Source organism: Quercus robur, chromosome 10, assembly GCF_932294415.1.
Source record: "Quercus robur chromosome 10, dhQueRobu3.1, whole genome shotgun sequence".
Taxonomy (NCBI): Eukaryota; Viridiplantae; Streptophyta; class Magnoliopsida; order Fagales; family Fagaceae; genus Quercus; species Quercus robur.
The window spans coordinates 30,393,173-30,418,062 of record NC_065543.1 but is presented as its reverse complement, the minus strand read 5'-3'; the positions used below and the strand labels follow the sequence as shown (position 1 = coordinate 30,418,062).

Below are 24,890 nucleotides of genomic sequence, written 5' to 3'. Positions count from 1 at the left end.
CCCCACCTTAGCTTGAAAGGAGAGAGCATTTCTTCTCACAAGTTGGTGGATCCTATGTTAGTGGAGCGGATAAGCCTATGATGTAAGAGACTCGTTCCATAAAGCGAGCACATGAAATAATTTTCAATAAAATGGAAGCAAATTAATATAAGATCATTTTCTACATACAAGATAAAAAAAAAAAAATTGTTTTCTCTTGCAACTTTCCTAATAAAAAAAAGTTAATTGATATCCTAAGAATTTAAGACACTATTAACCTTTTATCTCAATTGACACCTCTCGATGCATAAAATATTAACTAATTTAGGAGAAAAATGATTTAAACTGCCTGATTAACAGTACTGTAATTATCTCTTTAAAAAAAAAATAACCAACATCAAATTTTTTATTAAAAATAAAAAAGAATTGACTTATTGATAAGAGTTTTATACCTTCATAATATACCGCGAATATGTTACAATCTCTCCCTCTCCTCCTTAAAACTCGTGTAGCTTTTACAAGTTGGTCATACCTTTTGACTTCTCTAAATCTTTTCGGATGTATAGTACTTTATACTTTTTAGTTTTTAAGGAATTTTTTTTGCGCGAGTATATAGCAAAAATTGATATGAGCCGTTGGTCCTGAAAAATTGGCTTGTTTTCGGGGCTGAAGTGAAATTTGATTTTACCACTTTCCTCAAATTTTAAATTATTTCTGTCATCTATAGTTACAAAAGAGGTATCTATGAGAGGACAAAATCAAAGTAACAACTCGAAATAGCAAAGTTGAGTTGCAAAGAATGAATTTTTTTCCCCTCAACTTGATCATTCAATATTCCATTTCTGTACAAAAAAGCTTTCCCAACTTATTTATGCCACCACGGTTATTTAGGATTTGAGTACTCCAACAAGTCCAAGCTTTACTTAGCTTTTTGGAGAGAGAGAGAGAGAGAAAGACAGAGCCAGTTGGTTGTGTTTACCACCAATTTTAACTTTTTTCCCTGGGACCGTGAAATCCTTGTGCCTCAAACTCAAGTGGGTCATTCTTTTCTACGAGGTCCTACTCTCTCTCTCTCTCCCACTTGCTGGTCTTTGCTGTCTCAGCCTGTGTTACAACCTGCCCTCTTTTTCAAACTTCCCCAATAGATAATTCTCTCTTTTCTATGTTCCCTACTTCTACTTCTTCTTCTTCTCCATATCCAAGTAAGATCCAATTTTTCTTTCTTTTTCTCATCTGGGTATTCATTCATTCGGATTGTTCTGCTTCTTCAAGGTAATAAAAAGATCAAGAAGTTCTGATATTTGTATAGCTTGTGCTCTTTCATTGAATACTTGTTTGTTTCTGTATTATGTTCAAAACATGGTCTTTCTGTAATAAGGAAGGTGTTAGCTATCAATTCAAGCATCTGGGGTACTCTTGATATTGTGTGAGCTTTACTGGGTATTGGTATTGCATGTAATGGTTGATGTAGCTTTTGGATTTGAGAGGTTTGTTTGGGGTCACTTGTGGGGTTTAAGGGATGGGATGTGTTGGACAAAAGGGGCTTTTTGTATGAGTATGAACTTTTCTTTTTTGGTGGAATAGTGGTTGTGATTTCATGCTTGGTCCAAGACAATGGAGTGGTTTATGGCCAGATTTTTACTTCTTTAGCATTCAAAACTTTAGCTTAGTGAAAATATTAATATGAAAAACTTTCTTAAGAAGCTTCATATCATGTCCAATCAATCAGAAGATGCAGAAGGGTCTACTTCATCAAAGGGAAATAACAAGCCCAATGAAGGGTCATCCCCTGATAGGATTTTGCACTCTAGGCCCCATCATAATTTTGAGCATAAACCTCTTTCAGGGCTTTCAGGTTGGTTGAATTCAGTTGCTAATAGACGCAGCCCCAGTCCTCCATTATCTTCGAATGAGACAAGAGGAGAGAACATGGAACCATCTGATTCAGCTAGTACTGGCGGTTTAGATGTCCCTTTGGATGCAGTTAGGCGCGATTCGGGTTCTAGTAACTCGAGGGATCCGGATATAGAGGAAGAGTATCAGATACAATTGGCTTTAGAGTTGAGTGCCAAGGAGGATCCTGAGGCAGTTCAAATCGAGGCTGTAAAGCAGATCAGTTTAGGCTCCTGTGCTCTTGATAATACTCCAGCTGAAGTTGTTGCCTACCGATACTGGGTAAGCACTTGTCTCTTCTTATTTTTACTGATTTCAATTTGGTTGACTTGTTGTTGCAGTCATAGTTGTTATAATCACAATACATTATAGGAATTTGTTGGGGGTATAATTGCTTATCGTCCAACCTTCAATTATAGTCTAAGTTTAAATTTCTTGTGGTGTAGTTAACTCACTTGTTGCTGCATACAAAATGATATGGATGTCAGAAAAAATATGTGCCTGAAAAAAGTTTAATTTTGTTTCTGTCCATAAATGCATATGGTGCTTCCTTAAGTTTGCTTTTTCTTTTTTGGATGAAATGGATGGTCTTATAAAAGACACGTAAAAATATTTTTATGCATTAGACTTGAAGAGCTGTTAAAGAAACTAGGAAAAAAATCTGGCACGGTGTTGTTATCATCCTCATACCTCCTGTGATCTTTGTCTTTTAACACTATTACCTATGATGAAAGTCAGAAACATCTACCAATTTAATGTTAGTCGCATTCTGATAGTGTAAGAAATGTTGTTGAGAGTCACCATCAAAGCTGCTTTGCATTGAAAGAAAGTGCATAGGCAGAATGGGCAGAACGGGTTGTCTGTTTACCATTCTCTAGTTTAGATTTAATTTGTTAAATATATGTTTTAAGTTCTTGTGTACATACATGTGTATATTATATTCTGGTTCACATGCATTTTCATTTTTGTAATTTTAGTTTTCACCCTTTCTATTCCAAGGATTCTCTCATGCCAATCCAATTTAAGATGACAAATTGTTGAAATATTGAAATCCATGTCTCACCATGATCTCTTTATATTGATGTGCAATTGTCACTGAGAACAACTAGCAACTAGTTGAGCTTCCTGCCTCTTGCTTTTGTTTAACACGTGAATAATAACATCACAAGGTTCTGTGAAGGAGTTACCAACTTGTGTAATTTGCATTATTTGTGACTTTTTGTATCTTCTTTCTGAAAACATACTTCCAACAAAGCCAATTGCCCCTTTCCTTACTAGGTCATATTTCAGAATAAAGTAGATGAGAAAAACTGAAGCATTTAATCTTTTTATTGCTATTTAAAAAAAAAAAAAAAATTCTCCTACATTTTCTGAGAGTTTGAAATATATCTATTTTTTTAAAGACAAATTGGAGACTAACATAATTGTACAAGATTACTGTATTTAACTTTGTTTCTCATTTTTGTCATGTTTATTCCTTTCTAACCTATCTCATATCGTAGATTTATCCATGCTTCACAGAATTACAATTCTCTTAGCTATGATGACAAGATCTTGGATGGTTTCTATGACCTGTACGGAGTTATGACGGAATCAGCCACAGAAAGAATGCCATCCCTTGTTGATCTGCAAAGAACATCAGTGTCAGACGGTGTCACCTGGGAAGCCATTTTGGTCAATAGGGTTGCTGATGCTAATTTGTTGAAACTTGAACAGAAGGCTCTAGAGATGGCTGTCAAATCAAGGTCCAATTCTCTAGTTATTCTAGGTAGTGATTTGGTGCGAAAGCTTGCTATTTTAGTTGCTGACTCTATGGGTGGACCAGTTGGGAATCCTGAGAACATGTTGAGAGCATGGCGAAGTCTCAGTTACAATTTAAAAGCAACCCTTGGTAGCATGGTTTTGCCGCTTGGTTCTCTGAAAGTTGGATTGGCTCGTCACCGAGCGTTGTTGTTTAAGGTACGTGCTTGACTTTTTTCCTTTATGGTTCAAAACTTAAGTTACATTGATATGTTAATGTGATCTGGGAGCATTTGATTCCCATATTTGAAATTCCTATTGGATGGTTTTGACAAAAATGTCTAAGCAAAAGCAACATTCTCACAGCCTTGGTTTCCCTCATGATGAGAATGCTATTGGTACTTCTGATAATTTAATTATATCAATTTCGTAGCTGTTTTTGAATTAATATGATTGCATGAGCAAAATGACAATTTGTTGTTAAGGATGAATATATTTCAGACTGGAAATGACGGACTAAGAAGACTGAGAAAAGTGCAATTTATATGCAATCGTGTGATCAGGTTCTTGTTGTTGCCGGTTCTATTTTATTCACATACTTCTTTTATTCACTTCAGAAATGCTTTCCTTGTCCATGCTAAGTCTCTGATGTCTTTTCTCATGAAGGTCCTGTTTGAGAATCTGATGCGTACATTGTCAAAGACCTTTCATGATTTATAAATTTTACGACTGTGGTAGTTCCTTCCTATTATTCATCAAGAATGTTGTGGTTAGCCACTTTATAGTCTTTGCCCATCCTTAAGATTTGGGTGCAGAGACATAATGATTTGGACGGTAATCTACTGCAGTGCCAAATAAGAGTATTTATCCCATTTGGAAAAATTTAGGGATTCTGTGTTGTCGCATTCTCTCAACTTTGCATACAACAGCATTCCTACTATCTGTGGTCTGCCTTTGAGCCACTTAGATCCTTATTTAGATACATTATCTTTGCTGTGTTTATATTTTCCACCTTATCTTGCTGCTTCCTAGGTTTATTCTTAGGTTTGCTTTAATTTTCCGAGATCATTTTATCATATCTGTACATAAAGCATAATTTAGGATATGCCTTGAGATATGAAGATTTGATGCTTGTTACATGGGTCAATATTTTCCATTTTAAGATTGACTGGACCCTTGCAATTATACCACCCTGAACAACCTGATATAACATATTGCTAAGGCAGGTGTTATAATGATTTCTAAAGAACAAGAGTGGTTCATAACCACCTCCTGATTTTGAAGAAAATACGTGGAGTTTATTAAATTATCGACTGTCAACTGGAACCAGGAAAACTCAACCCCCCCCCCCCCCCCCCCTCCCCAATCCAAAAAAGACCCAAGGGTACTGGCCAGAAAAAAGAAAAGAAAAAGAAAGAACTCAGAGGTGGTGGCTGCATCATGCACTGCGGTTATGCTTCTTGTCTGAATTTGTGATGCATTAATTGCTCTCTTTTCTACCTCTCTTTTTTATACAACCTTATAAGCTATTGTTAATATCTTTCATTGGGTAGTGATGAACTTCATGCTCCATGTGAGGAACACTCTTTTGGAGGTAGACACGTGAAGATGAAATGGAATAAGTATTCGTTGGCCTACTTTTGGGTTATATGTGTGAGCGAAATTTCACATTGAATAATAATGAGAAGAGTGAGTGGTTAATATAATATTGTTGGGCCCAAGCTCATAAGCTTAAGATTCTGGGTTAATGGTATCTCTATATGTTATATTAACTACTCAACTGGAGTCTCCCCATGGTGTTATCTTCACAAGAAGTGGTATTGGAGCTCAGGGTGACATGTCGCAAGTTGTTATCTCCCCAACAAGTTGTGTCAGAGCTTAGGGTGGGACAAGGAGTTTAGGGTCACCTTTGCAATTGGAGTGAGGAAAAAGTAAGCCTAAAGGCCCACACAAACGATCTTGGAAAAAGACCCAACAAAGGAGCATTGCCAATGGTGCTAAATCAAGGTAAAGTGCGAGGTTCCCATGGATTAGTGTGCAGGGTTCACACATGGTTCCTATGGATGATGTATATAAGTAAAGCTCATAAGGCAAGGGGGAGGGGAGCCAGTAGGACTTGTTCATGGCCTACAGAGTGGAAAAAACTCACACGTGAGAGGGAGATTTTTAGGAATACACGTGTGAGTGAAGTCTCATATTGAATAGTAATGAGAAGTGAGTGGTTAATATGATATTGTTGGGCCCAAGCTCATAAGATTAAGCTTTTGGGTTAAGTAGTGCCCCTATATGTTATATTAACTATTCAATTGGAGTTTCCCAGGGTGTTTTCTCCCCAACTCCCCAACACCTACGTTAGCAAAGTCGACTTATGTTAAGAAATGTGGACTAGATCAAATAAACTCCTCAGTATGCACATAATTTTAGTAATTGTGCATGAAGTACTTCTCCGTTGTAGTTAAAATTTAGGTTACCTCTTTCAGAAGGTAAAGGTGAATAGCTTGATTGCAGATTTTTTATTACAGCATCCTGTATATCATTTCTGATATGTTGGACTTTGACTGGTCAAATATTTGGTACCATGAGGTTGATGGGTAGTTACTGTCTCCATATTAATTGTTCTTGAAAACTGCATGGGTACTGGATTAACATGATATCAAGATGTTCAGCAGGTATGCTTGTTTGAAGCTGTTTTTGTCCTTTGAGTCAGCTGTCTTAAATCATTGGATTTTATATCTCTCTCTCTCTTTTTGTTCTTTCAATAGCCTTATTTTATTGCACTAAAAACTTTTCTACAAATTTTTTTATTGCACTAAATCCCACAACTTTGTTATTATTCTTAGGTTATTGGGTTATCTCGTTTCATATGGTTCTGTACTTCACTAACTCTTGTTTGATCAGTTTTCCTTCTTGTTTGAAATCCTGGCCTTGCACTAGTTTCTCTATTCTTTAACATTTTATTGTGTAGGTTCTGGCTGATAGTGTGGGTTTCCCATGCCGATTGGTGAAAGGGCAGCAATACACGGGTTCTGACGATGTGGCAATGAACTTTGTAAAGATTGATGATGGAAGGTAATTGGTATTATAAATTTGTGTTTGGTGATGCAGTCAAGTCAGCTGGATTAGTCTGAGTTTAGTTATCTATTTTCTGTTCTCTGAAACATGACTTTGGTATGCATATATGAGGTGCTTATTTCTTCTTTCTCACTCACAGTTAATTCAATGCATGCAATGCTGTTATATACTTATATTTTAGTTAGAATCTTATTCAGTGACTATATATTAGTGTTATAGGATTGCATTTGCATGTGTAGTTGTAGACTTGTAGTTGTATTTTTTCCCTTTATCAAATAATGCTGGAAATGATCCCAGAGCTGAAAATTGCATAATTTGTCACTGTAAATTTTTTTTTTTTCATTCAGGGTTGGAAAATGTTATCCATTTTTAAGATGTGGTTAATGTCAATTTCAGGGAGTATATTGTTGATCTAATGGCAGATCCTGGTACACTTATTCCATCTGATGCAGCTGGGTCGCATATAGACTATGACGAATCTTTCTATTCAGCCAGTCCTTTGTCTAGAGATATTGATTCCTCTCATATGGCCTCTTCAAGCAGTGGGGTTGGGAGTTCATTTGAAGAACATTCAGACTTTGGGATATTTGAGAAGAGGACTAGGGTCAGTAATTTAGCTGCTTTAGGAAAAGAATCTGAGGATAGAAGCGATTTCACTTCTTCTGCAAATATAAACAGGCCAACTAAAATTGAGGAAGAGCAGAAGGTTTCCTCAGAAGATTTTAGAAATCCCTCCAGTGTAGAGAAGGTGCCGGTGCGGGAGGCTCCTGGCCGGCCTAATTATCCTTACATGCATGCAAGATCTCCTTCTTGGACTGAAGGTGTTAGCTCCCCTGCTGTACGTAGAATGAAAGTGAAAGATGTTTCACAGTACATGATTAATGCTGCCAAAGAGAATCCACAATTAGCTCAGAAACTTCATGATGTGCTACTGGAGAGTGGTGTTGTTGCTCCACGAAACTTGTTTACTGAAATTTATTCTGAGCAGTTAGACGTGTTGACAGCTGAGGCCAAGTCCCCGACTGAAGATAGGGAAGAAGATAAGCAGGGATTTGGAACTCAAGAAATCAAAGCTCAAGACGATCCTGGTCCTGCTTGCTTTTTGCCTCCTCTACCTCCTCAGAGAGTGCACTCTAAAGCAAGTAATTCTTCTGGTCAACCAGAGAATTTTAAACCGGTGGAATTTTTTGGGAGTAACTTTCCGCTTGATACAGCAGAAGTAACTGGACAGCTGATCTCATCACAATCTGAAGTGACTCCTGTAAAATATACAAAAAACGTACCTGTAGCTGCTGCTGCAGCAGCGGCAGCTGCTGTTGTAGCATCTTCAATGGTAGTTGCTGCTGCAAAGTCAAGCACTGACTCCAATCTTGAACTTCCTGTAGCAGCTGCTGCCACTGCTACTGCTGCAGCTGTGGTAGCAACAACTGCAGCTGTTAGTAAGCAATACGAGCAGGGTGCAAGAAGTGATGGAGATGCAGATGGTTCTAGTTCTGGGACACGTGGTAGTGGTGACCGGCAGCATGATGCTTCTGGAGCCAATTCAGAGGGTGAGATAATATCAGATAGATCGGGAGGTAATGATAGTACAAAATCTGACGGTGCACTTGATGAAGTTGCAGAATGTGAGATTCCATGGGAGGAAATCACCTTGGGTGAACGTATTGGACTTGGTATGCTTGTGCCATCAAGTTTGTGTACTTTTTGTTAATATAAAAATATAATTACGGATGCTTTTCACAAGTGAGTAACTTGATATTTTTGGTGCGTTCTTTGTTCTGCAGGATCATATGGGGAGGTTTATCATGGAGACTGGCATGGAACTGTAAGTTTTATCATGCAGACCTTGAATGATCATGGTGCATCCTTAGTTTGTTATTTTGGTGTCTATGTTTTGCCTTGTTTTGGGAGGTGTTATGTATTTTGTGCTGGCTGTGTGGGTTTAGAAAGCCTCTGTATGGCTTATGGTTATCTTTGCAAGATGTGGGAATGGATAATAACATGAGAACTGTAAGCCAAATATGCAGTCTGAAAAGAATATGTTACATGTGACACTGACCAGAGAAAAACTGTTTGCAAAAAATGGGAATATGTAGGATGGCCCTGTCATTTGGTGTTTGGTTTTGTACAATCAAAATTGGTGGCCTTCAGGCTCCAAGTACTAAATTTGACACCAAACAAAACAAATTGGGATATGGCTGAAATATGACTGAACCTGAAAATATGAATTTCTGCAAATCCAAGACTTAGACTTTCTATTTCTGTTTATATTGCAGCAATGAATTTCAGGTATTTACTAAATTCTATTCTGCTTATATGGAAGCAATGTTTGATTACTTTAAATGGTGTCCCCTTGAACATTGATCCTGCACCAGGAGATTTTAACTTAAATTATTACTTCAGCTTTAATTAACATATGATGTTCGAGTAATACATTAATCTGATAAACTGCACTTTGCTTATTTTATCTTGTTGTGTCTATCTCTGGACTGTTTACCCATAATTGAATAATTTGAGGTGTTTTTGGACTTTCTGTTTAAATATTTGAAGCCCGATGCATCATGACCACCGTTTTCCTTTCCCTGAAATGCTTAATATAACATTATTTTCTGATTTGTTTTGGGAAGTTTATTTAGTTTATAGTTTAGAATAGAAAAATAAACTGTCTAGCCATAACTCACCAATACCTTGTTTGTTTCGAGAAATTATTTTTTGGTCAAATTCCCATTTTGGAAGGTTTATATTTTGAACTTATTTTCCCTATTTGGTTTTACAGGAAGTGGCTGTGAAGAGATTTCTAGACCAAGCTATTTCTGGTGACTCACTTGAAGAGTTCAGAAGTGAGGTAGAATCTGTCTTCCCCCTTCACCTCCTTGTATGCTTTCTTTTAATAAATTACTAACTGTGTAGAAGCTTAAGCTATTTGCTAATGGTGAATTTAACTTCTTTGAACTCTCCTCCTTTCATGTGGTCCCAACACTTTTCCCATGTGGTGGCCTAACATGCGGAGTATTAAACCATGTGGGAATTCTCCTGACTCAAACACAAGATTTCTTCTTCTTATATCATGATAAATTGCATGTCCCTCAAATTTAAACTATTATAAAAAGGTAAATTTAATTTATTTCTGTGTGCTTTTTAAATCATCGAAAGCACTGGACCTTATATTACCTTTAAACCTCCATTTTTTTACAAGAATTTTATCTAAAAAGAAACAAGTACATGGGTTTTGTACAATATGTCTTCACTAACATACATTTTAAATCCCATTTTTCTCAAGAAAATTCAATTTTTTGACCCCAAATGTATTTGTGCTATACCCATGCCGTATCCATGAAAAATTTCCCCTTTATTTATGGATCCCACCGTAATCCGTATTGGATATGTATTTGATATAATTATGGCAGGTTTGTTGAAGTATCCATACTTTCTAGGAGTTAATCTTTTGATGTAGAACAAAAGGGGCTGATATAGCTGTATCTCCAAAACTAGGGTTAGGGTTAGGGAAATTAAATTGGGTTTTGGTGGAGGCCGAAAGCATTCAAATTTCAGGTTATTTGAGTTATTGTAGTCCAATAACCGAGAAGGAAAAGGCAAACAGGAGGGGAAAAGACCTAGATTAACTCTAGGGTTCTAGGATTCACTCCTAGGGATTGAATGCTTCACATGATTGTAGAAAAATTTCGCAAACTTTCATTTTTTCTTAAGTTGGCTACAAATTGCTTTTATAATAAAGTTTCTGGAGACCCTACATGACTGTTAGTGAAAAAAGAAGATGCAAATAAGAAGATATATATGAAAGAAAAGGGGGTTTCTATATTCAGCCCTTTCCCAATCCACTCCATATATATAGGAGAAGATTTGCAAAATTTTACAAAGAATATTCTAATAATGACAGTTGTTAGGGACAGCTCACTAGGGACACCTGACCAATAGTCTGTTCTTGAAGAATCTAGAATAGGGACACCTCACCAAAGCTATCTTGCTAGAATGATGCAATTCTCTTTATTTCTAACAATAACAAAAAACTAAAATACCTGACTTCTAAATCAAATAAAGCACTGGAAAAAAAAAAAAACTGGCAGCAAAGATAAAATAAAACTTCCACCAATTTAACTAGCTTGATAAATCCCAGTTGGGGCTTGTGGCATCATAATAGTCCCAAATTAAATTGTGCTTTAGAATTAGGATTCCAACATCATCTCTATTTTGTTATATTTACCCTCTCATTGTCGTTGCATTTACCATTATGTGTTCTTAGCTATTGTTTCCAAAGGAAAGAAATCTAGTTTCTTCAATTTTATCTTCTATGTGCTTGCACCTTCAATTGATATAATTTGAGTAAATTACATATTTAGTCCCTAACCTTTATGCTGCATTTTAATTTGGTCCATGGCCTTTTAAATGTGTCAATTTAGTCCCTAACGTTTTGGTATTGTGTCAAAATGGTCTATGCAATTAAGTGATAGATGAAAAATGCTAACATAACTAATGGCATGAAAATAAAATATTATTTTCATGCCAAATAGACTGACATGTATATTACCACATCAGCAATTAAAACACTCCATTTACACGTTTGACATTAGGTGGAAAAAAGTCACCCAACCCACACTGAAAATTGGATAAAGGTTGCATTTGACATTAATTGAAAACGCCAGCTTTTTTTACTATTTAGCTTATTTTTGCTACTATTCATGAGTCTTATTACACTTTTTTGTACTATTCATGGGTCCTATTATATTATTTTAGCTAGATTTTAGCTTTATTTACACTACTTTTAGCCAAAAGTTTTTAGTTTCAGCTAAGTAAGCTGTTCCCAAATGGACACAAAATGTTAAAAGCCCACTAGAAATTTGATAGAAATTAAAGAACTGAAATTAAAAAAGCTCATTCAAATAAGAACTAAAACCAACCCATGAGATCCATTAGTGGACCATTACACCCAGAATCATCATTCGTTGCAGCCGTGCAAGTTTCAACCCAATCTCTAGAGCCTCTCACCCAGATCCATTTAAAAAAAACCCAGATCCATATTGGCAAATCCTTAATTTTTTACCTTCTTCACTTCAGATTTGGGTTTGGTGAGAACGATGTGCATTGTTCATGGGTTTGGTGTGAACAACGTGCAATTTCCTTACTGAAGCACCTCTTCAGATGAGCGCTTTGGTACCATTTCAAAGTTCTCATTCAAATAGCTCTCTATTAATTGCCTTCTTGTGTCATCTCCAACTAGCTACAGCTATTGCTACTGGAACCAACCTCTCTCACATTTGCCTCGTACAAATAGCTTTGAAAAGTTTATATAAATTCAAATAAAAGCAACCTTCTTCTTCATGTTTTGAGAGTTGAGATTTAGGGGTTTATGTTTGGTTGGTGAAGATCCAAATCCCAGTGGAAATTTCATTGTGAGTTGGGTGAATTTTTTGTCATTAAACTCTCAAATCCAAGTTGAAATTTCAGCCAAAGTAAAGAGGAGTTGTGAATTTCAACCCAAAGCAGATTTGTTTTTTCTATTGTTGTGTTTGTTTGTCAAGAAAGTGTGAGCAAAGAAAATAAGATGTTGATTTTCTGTTCATTTTATTAATGTTTGATCATTTGAATATTTTTTAATATAAATGCTGACGTGGTTACAGATTTGGTGTTATAATTTTTAAGATATTATATATTGTAATTGAGTGTGTTTGATTGCTGATGTGGCAATACAAGTGGCAGTCTACTGGGCATGAAAATAATATTTTATTTTCACTGTTAACTATGTCAGCATTTTTCATCCTTCACTTAACAGCAGGGGCCATTTTGACATGATACAAAACATTAGGGACTAAATTGACATGTTTAAAAGGTCAGGAATCAAATTGAAATACAACGCAAAGGCTGGGGACCAAAAATTTAGTTATTCTATAATTTTTTTCTTTATATGTGCTGGTGAGGCGTCACTTCAATTCATTGATAATGGGATTTTCATCTACTTTACCACCATCCTTGACCCCTCACATTACTGTGGTGAATTGATTATCCATGGCTGATTGACATATAGGTTAATGGGAGATCACATTAAAGTATTATTTTTTTTTTTTGATAAGTAAGAATGTTATATATACGAATGGCTGCTCTATGCATAAAAAACATAGAGCAAACCCAAAAAGTACAAGGAGGAAACAACGAAAAAGCAAAAAAGAAAACCAAATCACAAATTAATTACAAAGAGAGAGAGAGATAATGAAAGAAGGGAGAGAATCACTAGTCGTGAGTCCCCAAGCCCGAGACCAATCAAAAAGAGTCCCACTGAAAGAAGCCAGCATCTGATCACCGGAGCTAATCAAATCCTCAAAAGTCCGCCGATTCCGTTCCTTCCAAATACACCAAAAGATGCACAACGGAACTAAATTCCATATCTGAGACGAGTGTTTCCCCAACCAATTCCACCAGCCAAAAAGCAAGTCTGGGATCGAACTAGGTACAACCCAATACAAGCCAAAAGTTATAAAGACAAAACTCCATAACCGATAAGCCATCTCACAATGAAGAAGTAAATGATCTACCGACTCTCCACAATGTCTACACATAATGCACCAATCCACAAAATACACCAGTCTCCTCAATCTTAGGTTATCACCCGTTAGGATCTTATTCCAAGCTACACACCAAACAAAAAAGGAGACTCGCCTAGGGGCCTTTACTTTCCAAATAGCTTTCCACGGAAAGACTATTGAAGGAGAATTCCTTAATTTGTTATAATATGACCGGATATCAAAATCCCCATTAACCTTCAACTTCCACCTCATCCGGTCTCCCACATCCATAGGAGGAGTATTAGCTCCCAACATACAAAGAAAATGTAGCCCTTCCTCCATCTCCCAATCATTAAATTCTCGAGTAAAACGAACCTCCCAAGTTCGTCTATCCTCCTCCCCTTGCCTTGACAAGGAGGCTTCAACAGATATCTCCTTATCAATAGCAATACCATACAACCTTGGGAAGGCCAAGTAAAAAGGTTGACCCCCACACCACCCATCCTGCCAAAACCTCACTCTATTCCCCAACCCAACAACAAATTGACAATTCTTACTAAAATCCTCCCAACCCATGCGAATGCCTCTCCACAAACCACACCCATGAACTCCCCTACCCAGTTTTGAGGTCCACCCCCCCCACTCTTCCCCATATTTTGAAGCCACCACCCTCCTCCATAGCCGATCCTCTTCCTTCCCAAACCGCCACAACCATTTCCCCAATAAGGCCTTATTGAAAGTAGTAAGTTTCCTTATCCCCAAACCGCCATTAGCTATAGGCGCACAAACTTTGTCCCATCCTACCAGATGAATTCTGCTATCACCCCAAAGAAAATCCCTTTGTAGTTTTTCAATTCTATTAGCCACATGAGTAGGAATTGTGAATAGCGATAGAAAATAGGTAGGAAGACTAGATAATGTACTCTTAAGTAGCATCAATCGACCCCCCTTAGACAAATATAGCTTCTTCCACCCGGCTAATCTCCGCTCAAATTTTTCCAGAATAGGATTCCAAATTGAAGGGGAATTATGTGAAGCCCCTAAAGGCATGCCAAGATAAGTCATAGGTAACTTTCCGACTTTACAACCCAAAATTTCAGCAAGGGCATGCACATCATCAACCACCCCTATTGGAACCATTTCACTCTTATGCACATTAACCTTCAAACCTGTTACCGCCTGCAAACTAAGTAACAACAACCGAATATGAAGGATTTGCTCCACATCCGCATCACAAAATAGGATAGTATCGTCTGCAAACAGTAGATGTGTAACACATTCCCCACCACCCCTCCTACCTTCAACTTTAAAGCCACGAATCAAACCGGCTTCCTGCACTCTTCCCAACATCCTACTAAACACCTCCATCATAATCAAAAATAGCATAGGAGATAGCGGATCCCCTTGTCTTAAACCTCTTGAACTACCAAAGAAATCAGCTGGAGACCCATTAATCAAAACAGAGAACTGAACTGTGGATATACAAGTACGGATCCATTTACACCACTTCACTCCAAAGCCCATTCTATGCAACAAATTCAACAAAGTCTCCCAATTCACATGATCGTAGGCTTTCTCAATATCAAGCTTACAAATGACTCCAGGAACCCTACTCTTCCCTCGACTATCCACACATTCATTCGCAATAAGAACCGAGTCAAGAATTTGTCTCCCACCCACAAAACTATTCTGAGACTCAGAGATCAACTGATCTAATACCACTCTCAATCGATTTGCCAAAACCTTAGACAAGATTTTATACACACTCCCCACCAAGCTAATAGGTCGGAAATCTCTAATATTAGAGGCATCATTCTTTTTAGGAATTAATGCAATGAAGGTAGCATTAAGGGATTTTTCAAACTTACAATGCTGAGAAAACTCTTCAAAGACCGCTAAGACGTCTTTCTCCACTACTCTCCAACAGAGATGATAAAAAGCCATAGTAAACCCATCCGGACCTGGAGCTTTGTCCCCTTCCAAATCACATACAACTTGAAATATCTCCTCCCTCTCAAACTTCCTTTCAAGCCAAACCCTCTCCACATCCCCAATACGATCAAATTCCAAACCCTCCACAAAAGGCCTCCAACCCTCAGTCTCCTTGTACAAAGTTTTATAAAATTGTACTACCTGATCAGACACCTCGGATTCCTCCTCAAAAACCACCCCATCCACCTCCAAAGTCCTTAGATGATTAAACCTTCTATGAGAATTAGCCATTCTGTGAAAAAACTTGGTGTTATTATCCCCTTCCTTGATACATAACATCCTAGATTTTTGTCTCCAGGAAATTTCTTCCAAGGAAAGAAGATGTTCCACTTGGGACCTCAAAGCTACCCTATGGCCTTTCTCCTCATCAGTGAGACCAAAATCCCCCTCCTTGGCGTCTAATTTTTTTAGTTCCTCCAATAATTGTTTCTTCTGACGCTCTACATTACCAAACTCTCGGCGATTCCATTGCACAATATCCTCTTTCAGAGCCTTCAATTTTTTTGCAAACACAAAACTAGGTGTACCCACAAAAGAATGCCGATTCCACCAAAACTGAACTCTATCCACAAATCCCTCCGTCTTCAACCACATATTTTCAAATCTGAACGGACTTTTCCCCCTTGCCATTCCCCCTGCTTCCAAAAGAATTGGACTATGATCTGAGATAGGACGTGGTAAAATCCTTTGAATAACATCAGGGAAGTGGTCCTCCCAATCTGTAGTGACCAATGCTCTATCAATCCTAGACATCGCTGGTTGATCGGTGCCACTGGACCATGTGTATCTACCTCCATCTAAAGGCAAATCTACCAAGTTTAGATCCTCAATAAATTCAGAGAATTTTTCCATAGCCAATGTCGAACGTGCTGCACCCCTACGCTCACTAGGAAAGCGAACAATATTAAAATCGCCAAAGCAACACCACGGTAACCTCCAATACTGCTGAATACCCACCAACTCATCCCACATGTGACCCCTCTCAACATTCTCATTTGGGCCATAAACCCCCGAGCATGCCCATATAAAACCGTCCCCCACCCCTTGCCACTTAACCGAAACTGAGTAAATGCCGACCATAACCTCTACCTTCTCCAAAACCCTTTTATCCCACATAAGCAAGATACCACCAGCAGTCCGATCAGCCTCCAAAACAGCCCAATCCACATATGGACAACCCCACAAACTACAGACCAACTGTCTATTCATGCTAGCAATTTTCGTCTCTTGTAAACAAACAACATCGCACTTCCACTCCCGCAACAAATTCTTCACCACAAGTCTTTTTTGAGGATCATTTAAACCTCTAACATTCCACGAAATCATTTTTATCTTCATAGACACTAAACTAACCCCAACTCATGACACCAACACAAAACCACCCTTTATCTCCTCTCATAATTCACCGAGCATATCAAGTTTTGCAACTCTCTACGTCCCTTGTTTTTGGACTTAGCCACTTTTTTACTACCCATTTCTCTCCTGTGTAACACATTGGCTGCTTCCATCTCAGTTTCTAGCCTCTGTAAGAGAGCAATGCACAATTTCTCATGTCGATTCGTTGACAACCCAACCAATTTACTGAACCCAGGAATTCTGTGCTTCACCCAGCTAGAAATATCTAACTTATTCTCAATACTCAATACCTCAGTGGCCTCCTTCAATTCTTCCAAATTTGTTGACACACCCGGATCAATGATTTGCAGAGGTAAACAATCTGACACTTCATTTTCACCAAAACCCACAGAAAAATCAGCTGCATCCCTTGCAAGCACAATCTCCCTAGGAAAGCTTGAAAGCTCCTTACTAGAGCAAATATTAACCGCCTGACCCGATACTCCGAAACCCATCGACCCAGCTCGCAGAAACTCCAGAAACTGATCGGGAAAAGGAGTTCCGATCCATCTCGGCACAAAATCGAGAATTACTAACCTCTTAGCTTCAGAAATCAACCCACCCGACAACTCAAAATGACCCAACAAACTGTCCCGACCAGAACTGAGCCTGAAACCCAGCTTCAGAAGAATCCCGGCGCACCCCAACTCTTCCACCGGCGGAACCCAGCGCTGAGGAACAGTCAAAACTCCTTCTGCCGTCTTTTGTACCGGATCCTCTGAGGGCAACACCTTCGCCGGCTCCAGCGAGAGGCATGTCGGAGCTAAGGGTGGTGAACCCAGCTCACGAGTGGCCTTGACCACTTCCGCTACCAGTGTCGGCAAGGTGGGGTGCTGGGTGATCCAGCTCGGGCTCACCTGGACGCAAGACCCACTCCCGCCGTGAACTTCCGGTACCGGTATGGGTGTGCTCGAGCTCAAGGCAGCCACCGGAGCCATCGCCGTCCTCTGTGTCGGTAGAAGATCAATTGCCGAGCTCGCCGGTAGCACACTAGCACTCATACCAACTGATGAGGAGCTCGGGCCTGATTTGTTTGCCTGAGTCTCACCACCTTCCACAAATGGGCCTGTAGAACATGGGCTGGGTTTATTATTGGACTGCTTGGAGCAAGCCCCTGCCTCAAAAGAAAAAGGCCTAGGCAACAGTGGGCCTAAGCAGCTCTTACCAATACCCAAACAAGAAGCCTGGGCTTCAGAAAACCCATTTTCCCTATCCTGAATGCTAACCTGGGCAGAAAGATCCTCCCGTGCCACCCACTTTACAGCTTGCTTGTCACTCCTAACACGTTGCCAAGACACCCGCCTCTTGCCAAATTCATTTACTTCCACAGTCAAACCTTTCCTTAACCAACCAGACCTCCTAACTTGACGCTCCCTACCAAAATCAACCTCTTTCAAATTCAAATTATTCAATCTGAAATTATTTTGTTCCGGGATTTTCTCCTTAACCTTAGCATCTACATTAATATCACGGTGACTCCCCTCCACTCCATCCACGGCAATCGGAATAGCCTTATTAGTCGGAACTTCAAAAGCCACCACCTGAATCCCATCTTCATCTCTCGGAGGCGGCATAGTGTTCTCCACTGCTTGACACTTCTCTGTCTCTTTAATGGAGGGCTGGAAAGCATGCTTCCTTCCCTGCATAGACGCTTTTACCGTTTCAACAAAAGACCGAGAAGGGTGAACCTCTGAACCCAACTTAGACGATACAGCTTTTGGAACACCCAACGCATAATGAGAAGGTTCAAGCATTCTCCTTAATTCTATACCAAAGGCCCTCCAACCTCGTTGTGCCTTGCCTGCAGGAATAATGATCGATCTTCTCATCCCGCCAACTTTTAACTCTGTTACTAACAAATATTGCCCAAACGAGTTAGAGCCCCGTTGCACTGTGTATGCAGTGTCTCCTTCCCTGAGCGTGAAGAAGTGTTTGGGGTTACTCCCAATCACTGTGTGTTCCAAGCTTTGCATTAACCATCGTGCTGCACTCTTACCCATAAAAACTGATTGCATGAAATACTTTCCCCGTTCATAAATCCTAAGGGAAAAAAAGTTCCCCCCTTCCTCAACCACCAATTGAAACAGCTTCGATTCAATAAAAAAACTGCGAAATCCACCCATAACAATCCAAGACAGACGTAAAAAAATAACCGGGAACAATATTTCTGACCTGTTCTGTTATAAGTCTGCATGTGCTGTCTAAATGTTCTGTGACCAATCATTGCCTTATTTTTATTGAGCATATGATTCTCATCAAAATTCTATGGGATGAGATATCTGAACATATTTCTCAGAATTCTGATAATGAATTTGAATAGGGCACCTGTGATGATTCATGCAAACTCTTTCCACTCTCTAAGCATGTGAAGATCATTTTTTGTGGTCTGCATAGAAAATTCTTACCTTTCTTTTGTTTTAAACCTCACTCCTTCCACCATCATTTTTACATGTCTAAATAGCTTCCTTTAGGATTTAACTGTCATTGGTATCTCTAAGTATATAAGGATTATATTGACATAATTTGTTTTACTTGTGTCTGAATTGCAAGGTTCGGATAATGAAAAGACTCAGGCATCCTAATGTTGTTCTATTCATGGGAGCTGTAACACGTACCCCAAATCTTTCAATCATCACTGAATTTCTTCCCAGGTATAGTAACATTCTATTTCTGATCATAACTGTGTCGTGGTCTTAATCAAAGATTTATGGAAGTCAATGCACTATACTGCAAATTATGGGAGAAAAAACTCTTATTAGTACAATACTACATATAATATGAAATCAATACGCACACATAGCCAATGAGATGCATCAAAAGTGGCTCTTGTATGGTACGGCTTTTGGAAATTATTGATTAAGGCAGAAATACCTTTCACAATAGTTAAACTTTCTTAATTCTGTTTTCTGTTTTTTTCACTGTATCTTCTGCAACTTTCCATCTTGTGCGATTTTCTTGAGAATTGATAGAAAAAAAAAGAAAAAAAAAATCAAGCCTTAGTTCCAAATCCTTGGGGTTGGATATGGATCCTCAACAAACTATCAAAGTTGGTCACATGCCATTTTACTACCATTGTATTCTATCAAAAATCATATTCTCTATCACCTCTTTAATTAACATGCTTTTTATAAAAAAAATTCTTTATTTATTTTTTAACTTCTTCAACTCATTCTTCCTCATTGGTGCATTAGTAGCTCTTTATTGCACATGACCAAACCATCTTAATTGTCTCTTCCTCATCTTTTCATCAATAGGGTCACCCCTATTTTTTAGCTTTTTTTTTTTTTTTTAATATTTATTTTTTATTTTTTAATTTGAATCTTATCTTTTCTAGTATTTCCGCTTATCCATCGTAACATTTTCAACTACACTCATTTTGTGAAAATGTTGCTTCTTAATAGCCTAAAATTTAGTACAATAGAGCATAGCTAATCTTATAATAGTCTTCTAAAATTTTCAGTTTAACTTAATGGGTATTCTACAATCACATGATACTCTCAATGCATTTCTTCACATCATCCACTTTGCTCTTATTTTGTGATTCACATTCTCTTCAATTTTTCCATCCTTATGAATTCTTGATCCAAGATATCGAAAGCATTCACTCTTTGCTATCATTGACCATTAAGTCTTTCAACCCCTTCATATTTTTTTCTACTTTTACTAAACTTAAATTCTATGTACCCTGTTTCAGTCTTTCTCAGTTGAAAGCCTTTAGATTCTAAAGCATCTCTCCAAATTTTTAACTTGACGTTAACTTTATATCTAATTTCGTCTACTAAAACTATATCATTTTCAAAAAGTAGACAGAATGTTAATGGATCTGCCACTATGATTCTGTTTGATTCAGAGCTTCCACTCCCAGTATGCTTCTTTTTGATAAATTGTCTCTTGGATCTTATGAGTTATGTCAATTCAAATGCTAAAAAAAAGCTCATGTTTTGCAGAGGTAGTTTGTATAGGTTGCTTCATCGGCCTAACAATCAATTAGATGAAAGAAGGCGCTTGAGGATGGCCCTTGATGCTGTATGACCCTGTCATTCTTGCTCTCTATTCCAATTTCAGTCAGAATTTACTCCAATCGGTGACTTATATAATTTATCTTTTTTTGAATGATTACTTTTAGGCTCGGGGAATGAACTATCTTCACAACTGCTCTCCCATGATAGTGCACCGAGATTTGAAGTCCCCAAATCTTCTTGTTGATAAAAATTGGGTTGTGAAGGTGGTGTCTTACCTCTTTACTGTGATTGCTGAATATGTTTAATGTGTCTTCCATGCCTAATCCAGCATGATGTAAAATATTCTGCCTGTTCAGGTGTGCGATTTTGGGTTATCACGAATGAAACATAGCACATTTCTCTCTTCAAGGTCAACTGCAGGGACAGTAAGCCAATAACAACTTCACTTTTTCCCTCTGCCAGTTGAACCATCCAAAATCTTTTTCTTTCTGTTTATTTTTGGGTTATCTATCAAACAGATCTATCATGTTCATGCCTCCCTGATTTATATATTCTTTTCTTTTTCATATCTGGTTTCTATGCACCCGCTTTATGCTTCCAATAATAGTAAAGCATTGACTTTTGTGCTTTTCTTTTTGACTGAAAAGGTAGAAACTTTTGTGCTTTTCTTGATACTACACATTTGTTGCATTTTGTTTTAAACGTTTTCCTTGTTAGTTGCCTGTATCCAGGCATTCAGTAGATCTTCTTGTGGTGATTAAAGGTGTGGTATTGGGGGGTAGGGGGTGACTAGACATCTTTTTTGGCATGGCAAATGGCATATGAGTCAGGACTAAGTGAAGGGAATTGGTGTTTTGCTTTGATGTTGTTTAATGCTGAAATTGATTGATGCATGTTTTCCTCAAACTTTGGAAATCACAAAGAGAGAACCATTCCAAAAGTTCTTCAATTGTAAGATCATTTGGACTTACTGTTTATAACAGTGCATTCATGACTGTAGAATTACATGCTTTATTCTCTAATCATGAAATATTTAAAGGACATGTGTACTGTCTGTACTTTTGGTGTTCATAGGGATGGCGAACATTGAAATAAAAGCTTGTTGGTTAGGCCTAAAAATAATGAAGGCTGTTTTTGGTGGTAGTTGGTACAATCGGATTATTATTATTTAGTAATGTTAAAAGGTAAGTTACTCCAATAGGTTTTTGGTGCTATTGCACTAGAACTTCAGGAATTATTTCCGTTGAAGTAACTTTGTTATGTGCAATGGTTTCAAAAGCAGAAATCTCTATATTGTAGAATTTGTGAAACAAATAATGAATTTTGCAGTCGTTGGCCATGCCTATATGTATTCATGAATTTCCTGAATATGTTTGCTTTCTTGATTATCAACTTGTTTGTATCGGTCTTTGATTGCAAGCATGCAACCATTAAAGCTAGGTTTTGAATAAGTTCATTTTGTATTGCACTCTTCAGGCTGAGTGGATGGCCCCAGAAGTGCTAAGAAATGAACCTTCAAATGAAAAGTAAGCCTTCTTTCTGTCTGTCTCTCTCCTACATATGTTTTTAGTACCTTGTTTTGGACCCTTTATGATTTTTTATTTTATTTTTATAAATACATTGTATAATTGAACTTGCAGGAGTGACGTTTATAGCTTTGGGGTCATACTATGGGAACTCTCAACGATGCAACAACCGTGGGGGGGAATGAACCCAATGCAAGTTGTTGGTGCAGTTGGATTTCAACATCGGCGTCTTGACATTCCAGATGATATGGATCCTTCCATTGCAGATATTATTCGGAAATGCTGGCAGACGTGAGTATTTTTTGGTTAAGGAATGCGTGTGAATAATTGTTTACATATTTATATTGTGATTCAAAACATCCATGGGCATTTTCTTTTGTTGGCTTACCTTAGTCTTCTATAGAAGCAGAGACATGGAAAAAACCCTTTTGTGGTATCAGACACATGTTGGACATGGACACGCCTGGGGCATGGTTGCATTTGTGTCTGCTTGCATTTGTGTCTGCTTGGTGTTTTTTATTTTAATTTTAATTTTGATTTAAGAGACAATGACCAAAAATTGAAAAGAAAAAAAAGAGGAAAAAAATTGGATTGTCACCTTAGATCAACAATCTTGATTTCCTCTTGCTCACGCTCATTCAATCTACACTCTGGCCACTTAGAATAGTCAAATCGGTGACACTTGAAGCCTACCAGCACTCCCCCATTCAGATCAACTTTCTCTTTTTCTATTGCTTGGTACACAGTCTCTTATTCCAACTTCATTGCCATTGGATTGCTTCTCACATATTGTAGCCATCTAAAAAGGGCCTTCCTCTCTTTTTTGCTCACTTGTAGAGGTTTGAACTTCATAAAGGCAAGCATCTTAACTTGTCATTTTGTGACAAGAAACGTGAATATATCAAATAATAATAAAAATTGATCCCAGGAAGATATTTTGTGTACGGGGCTGTCTAGCAACTTTTTTTTTTTTCCTATTGTTTGTTTGTAAGATCTTTCACAAGACCATAATGATGTTCATAACTAATCTTCTGATGTAGTGCGATTCAAATACCCTTTTGACACAACAAACTAGTATCATTGCTTCTGTTGTTACAACAATTCTCATCTAGTGGCCACATACTTCTTGTCTATGGGTAACATGATCTTCAATCTGTTTTCTGATTAAATATGTTGCCCAAGAAGATATTAGCAAGACTTGCATTTTACAAAATAGAAGATTAAAAGCTTAAACTTGTGAATTAGTAGGGGAAATTCCATTCTTATGTTTGTCATGGTTAATGCAGTGTGTCAATTATATTTGTAAATGCACTAGTTTGAGATCCTGATAATTGATCCATTTAAACATTGTAGAGATCCAAAATTGAGACCATCATTTACTGAGATCATGGCCGCTCTGAAGCCGTTGCAGAAGCCCATAACCAGTTCTCAAGTTCCTAGACAAACTGCATTAGTTGGTAGCGCCCGCGAAAGGCCTCAACCGTCACAAGTTGCAGAAGATCCAGCCGGCTAGAAGAGAGAGTCAGCAAGCTAACTGATTTGCTGCTTGTTGGACTGCCAACATTTGGTAAGATTTCTTGTGACAAGCAAGGGAAAGAGACTGGTTGAAAATCATGACCCGACATTTACTCTAATTTGAGATTGTGATTCTTTTCCTCAATTCCTTTTTTTCTTTTTCTTTTTTGGTATTCTTCACTGTGCAGCTATTGTCAAGGTTGTGTATTTGTTTGTAAAAAGCCATTGAAATTGTTGTAGTCAATGTTTGAAATTTTTGCTGTACGTGAAGTTCTATTGAGTAGTTGCATAAGCGTTTTGCTGACTGGAGCATTGGGCATAAGAGGAGAGTTTTTTTTTTTTTTTTCTTTTTTTTTTTTGGGGGGGGGGGGGGGGGTGTTGGGGTGGGGTGGTGTTGGTGGTTTGGTAATTTCGTTGGTTCCAAGCTGTAAATATATAGTGGGTAGGAAAAAAAATTACATTTTTAAGAGTATTTTTCAGGAGCTGTCATAATTCATTTTGCAATTTACATTTTTTTCAGGAGCTTCGGATCATGGTAAACCCCAAAGCTGTCGTAATTCATCAGAATTCGAGCAGATTGAATATCATCCTAATGACCGAGATTGAGAGTGAAAAAAAAAAAAAAAAAATTTCAAAGTCCTTAGATCATAAAAACGAAAAAGTTAAAAATGCTTTCGATCCAAGATTGAAAGTTAATTTTTTGACCCTCAATATCAGTCATTGATAATTACTGCATCCCATTACACGGGATCCAAATCCAATTCTAGCACAACTAATTGATTCTTCTAAAGGTGCCTTGAAAATTGTATTAAAAACTAAAGAGGGATCACCATTCACCATTCCTCAATAACACATCATTAATGATTCCTTTGTTACATAAGAGGATGTTTGTATCATAAATAACAGTGCTATTTTAAAAGGGGATTCCCTATCTAAAACTAAGTATGTTGTTTTCGTGTCCCATCCAATGCACTAGACCGAAGCTTCATCTTTCAACAGGACACTTTCATGTCTTGGACATCATGGCTGCTATGTAGTCATATTTACTTGGCAACCCTACCCCTACTTGGTTGTTATTAAATAGTTTCATATCAGCTAAAATGTATAATAGTTTCATCTAGGTTTCAGGCATCGAAGTGCAATCAGAACCAGTTTTTCTTGTTCCAAGATAGATGTAGCCCACTTTTACATTCTGAAACTGAAAAGAGTTCATCCTTTCTTAAACGTAACAAAATTGTTTTCAAGTTTCTTTACGTTTTTTATGCAGCCACACACACACACACACACACACACACACACAC

The 24,890-nt window shown here is 37.8% G+C and overlaps 1 protein-coding gene across 4 annotated transcripts; it reads left to right on the top strand.

Moving 5' to 3' along the window:
• The first annotated feature begins 824 nt into the window (after window positions 1–824).
• LOC126701637 (probable serine/threonine-protein kinase SIS8) lies at window positions 825–24,873 on the top strand. Of its 4 annotated transcripts, none has more exons than XR_007647444.1 (14): window positions 825–2,154; window positions 3,394–3,831; window positions 6,578–6,681; window positions 7,081–8,357; window positions 8,469–8,509; window positions 9,461–9,529; window positions 19,137–19,237; window positions 20,534–20,612; window positions 20,713–20,811; window positions 20,905–20,973; window positions 22,025–22,074; window positions 22,189–22,365; window positions 23,428–23,641; window positions 24,110–24,873. XR_007647444.1 is itself a non-coding variant. In XM_050399924.1 (14 exons), exons 2-14 carry the CDS (start codon window positions 1,909–1,911, stop codon window positions 23,585–23,587), a joined length of 2,910 nt encoding a protein of 969 aa, XP_050255881.1. In that variant the 5' UTR covers window positions 831–1,251; window positions 1,826–1,908; the 3' UTR covers window positions 23,588–23,853. The 4 variants fall into 4 exon arrangements, 3 of the variants coding, with proteins under 3 accessions (XP_050255880.1, XP_050255881.1, XP_050255882.1); XM_050399924.1 differs by lacking the exon at window positions 24,110–24,873 and having other exon boundaries at window positions 831–1,251; window positions 1,826–2,154; window positions 23,428–23,853; XM_050399923.1 differs by lacking the exon at window positions 24,110–24,873 and having other exon boundaries at window positions 23,428–23,853.
• The last annotated feature ends 17 nt before the right edge of the window (window positions 24,874–24,890 follow it).

Excerpts from the sequence above, each read along its gene's own strand:
- LOC126701637 (XM_050399923.1), top strand. The coding sequence starts at position 1,663 with ATGAAAAACTTTCTTAAGAAGCTTCATATCATGTCCAATCAATCAGAA. Across the intron at positions 9,530-19,136 it reads TTGAAGAGTTCAGAAGTGAG|GTTCGGATAATGAAAAGACT; the intron begins GTAGAATCTGTC and ends CTGAATTGCAAG. Across the intron at positions 20,974-22,024 it reads CAAGGTCAACTGCAGGGACA|GCTGAGTGGATGGCCCCAGA; the intron begins GTAAGCCAATAA and ends TGCACTCTTCAG.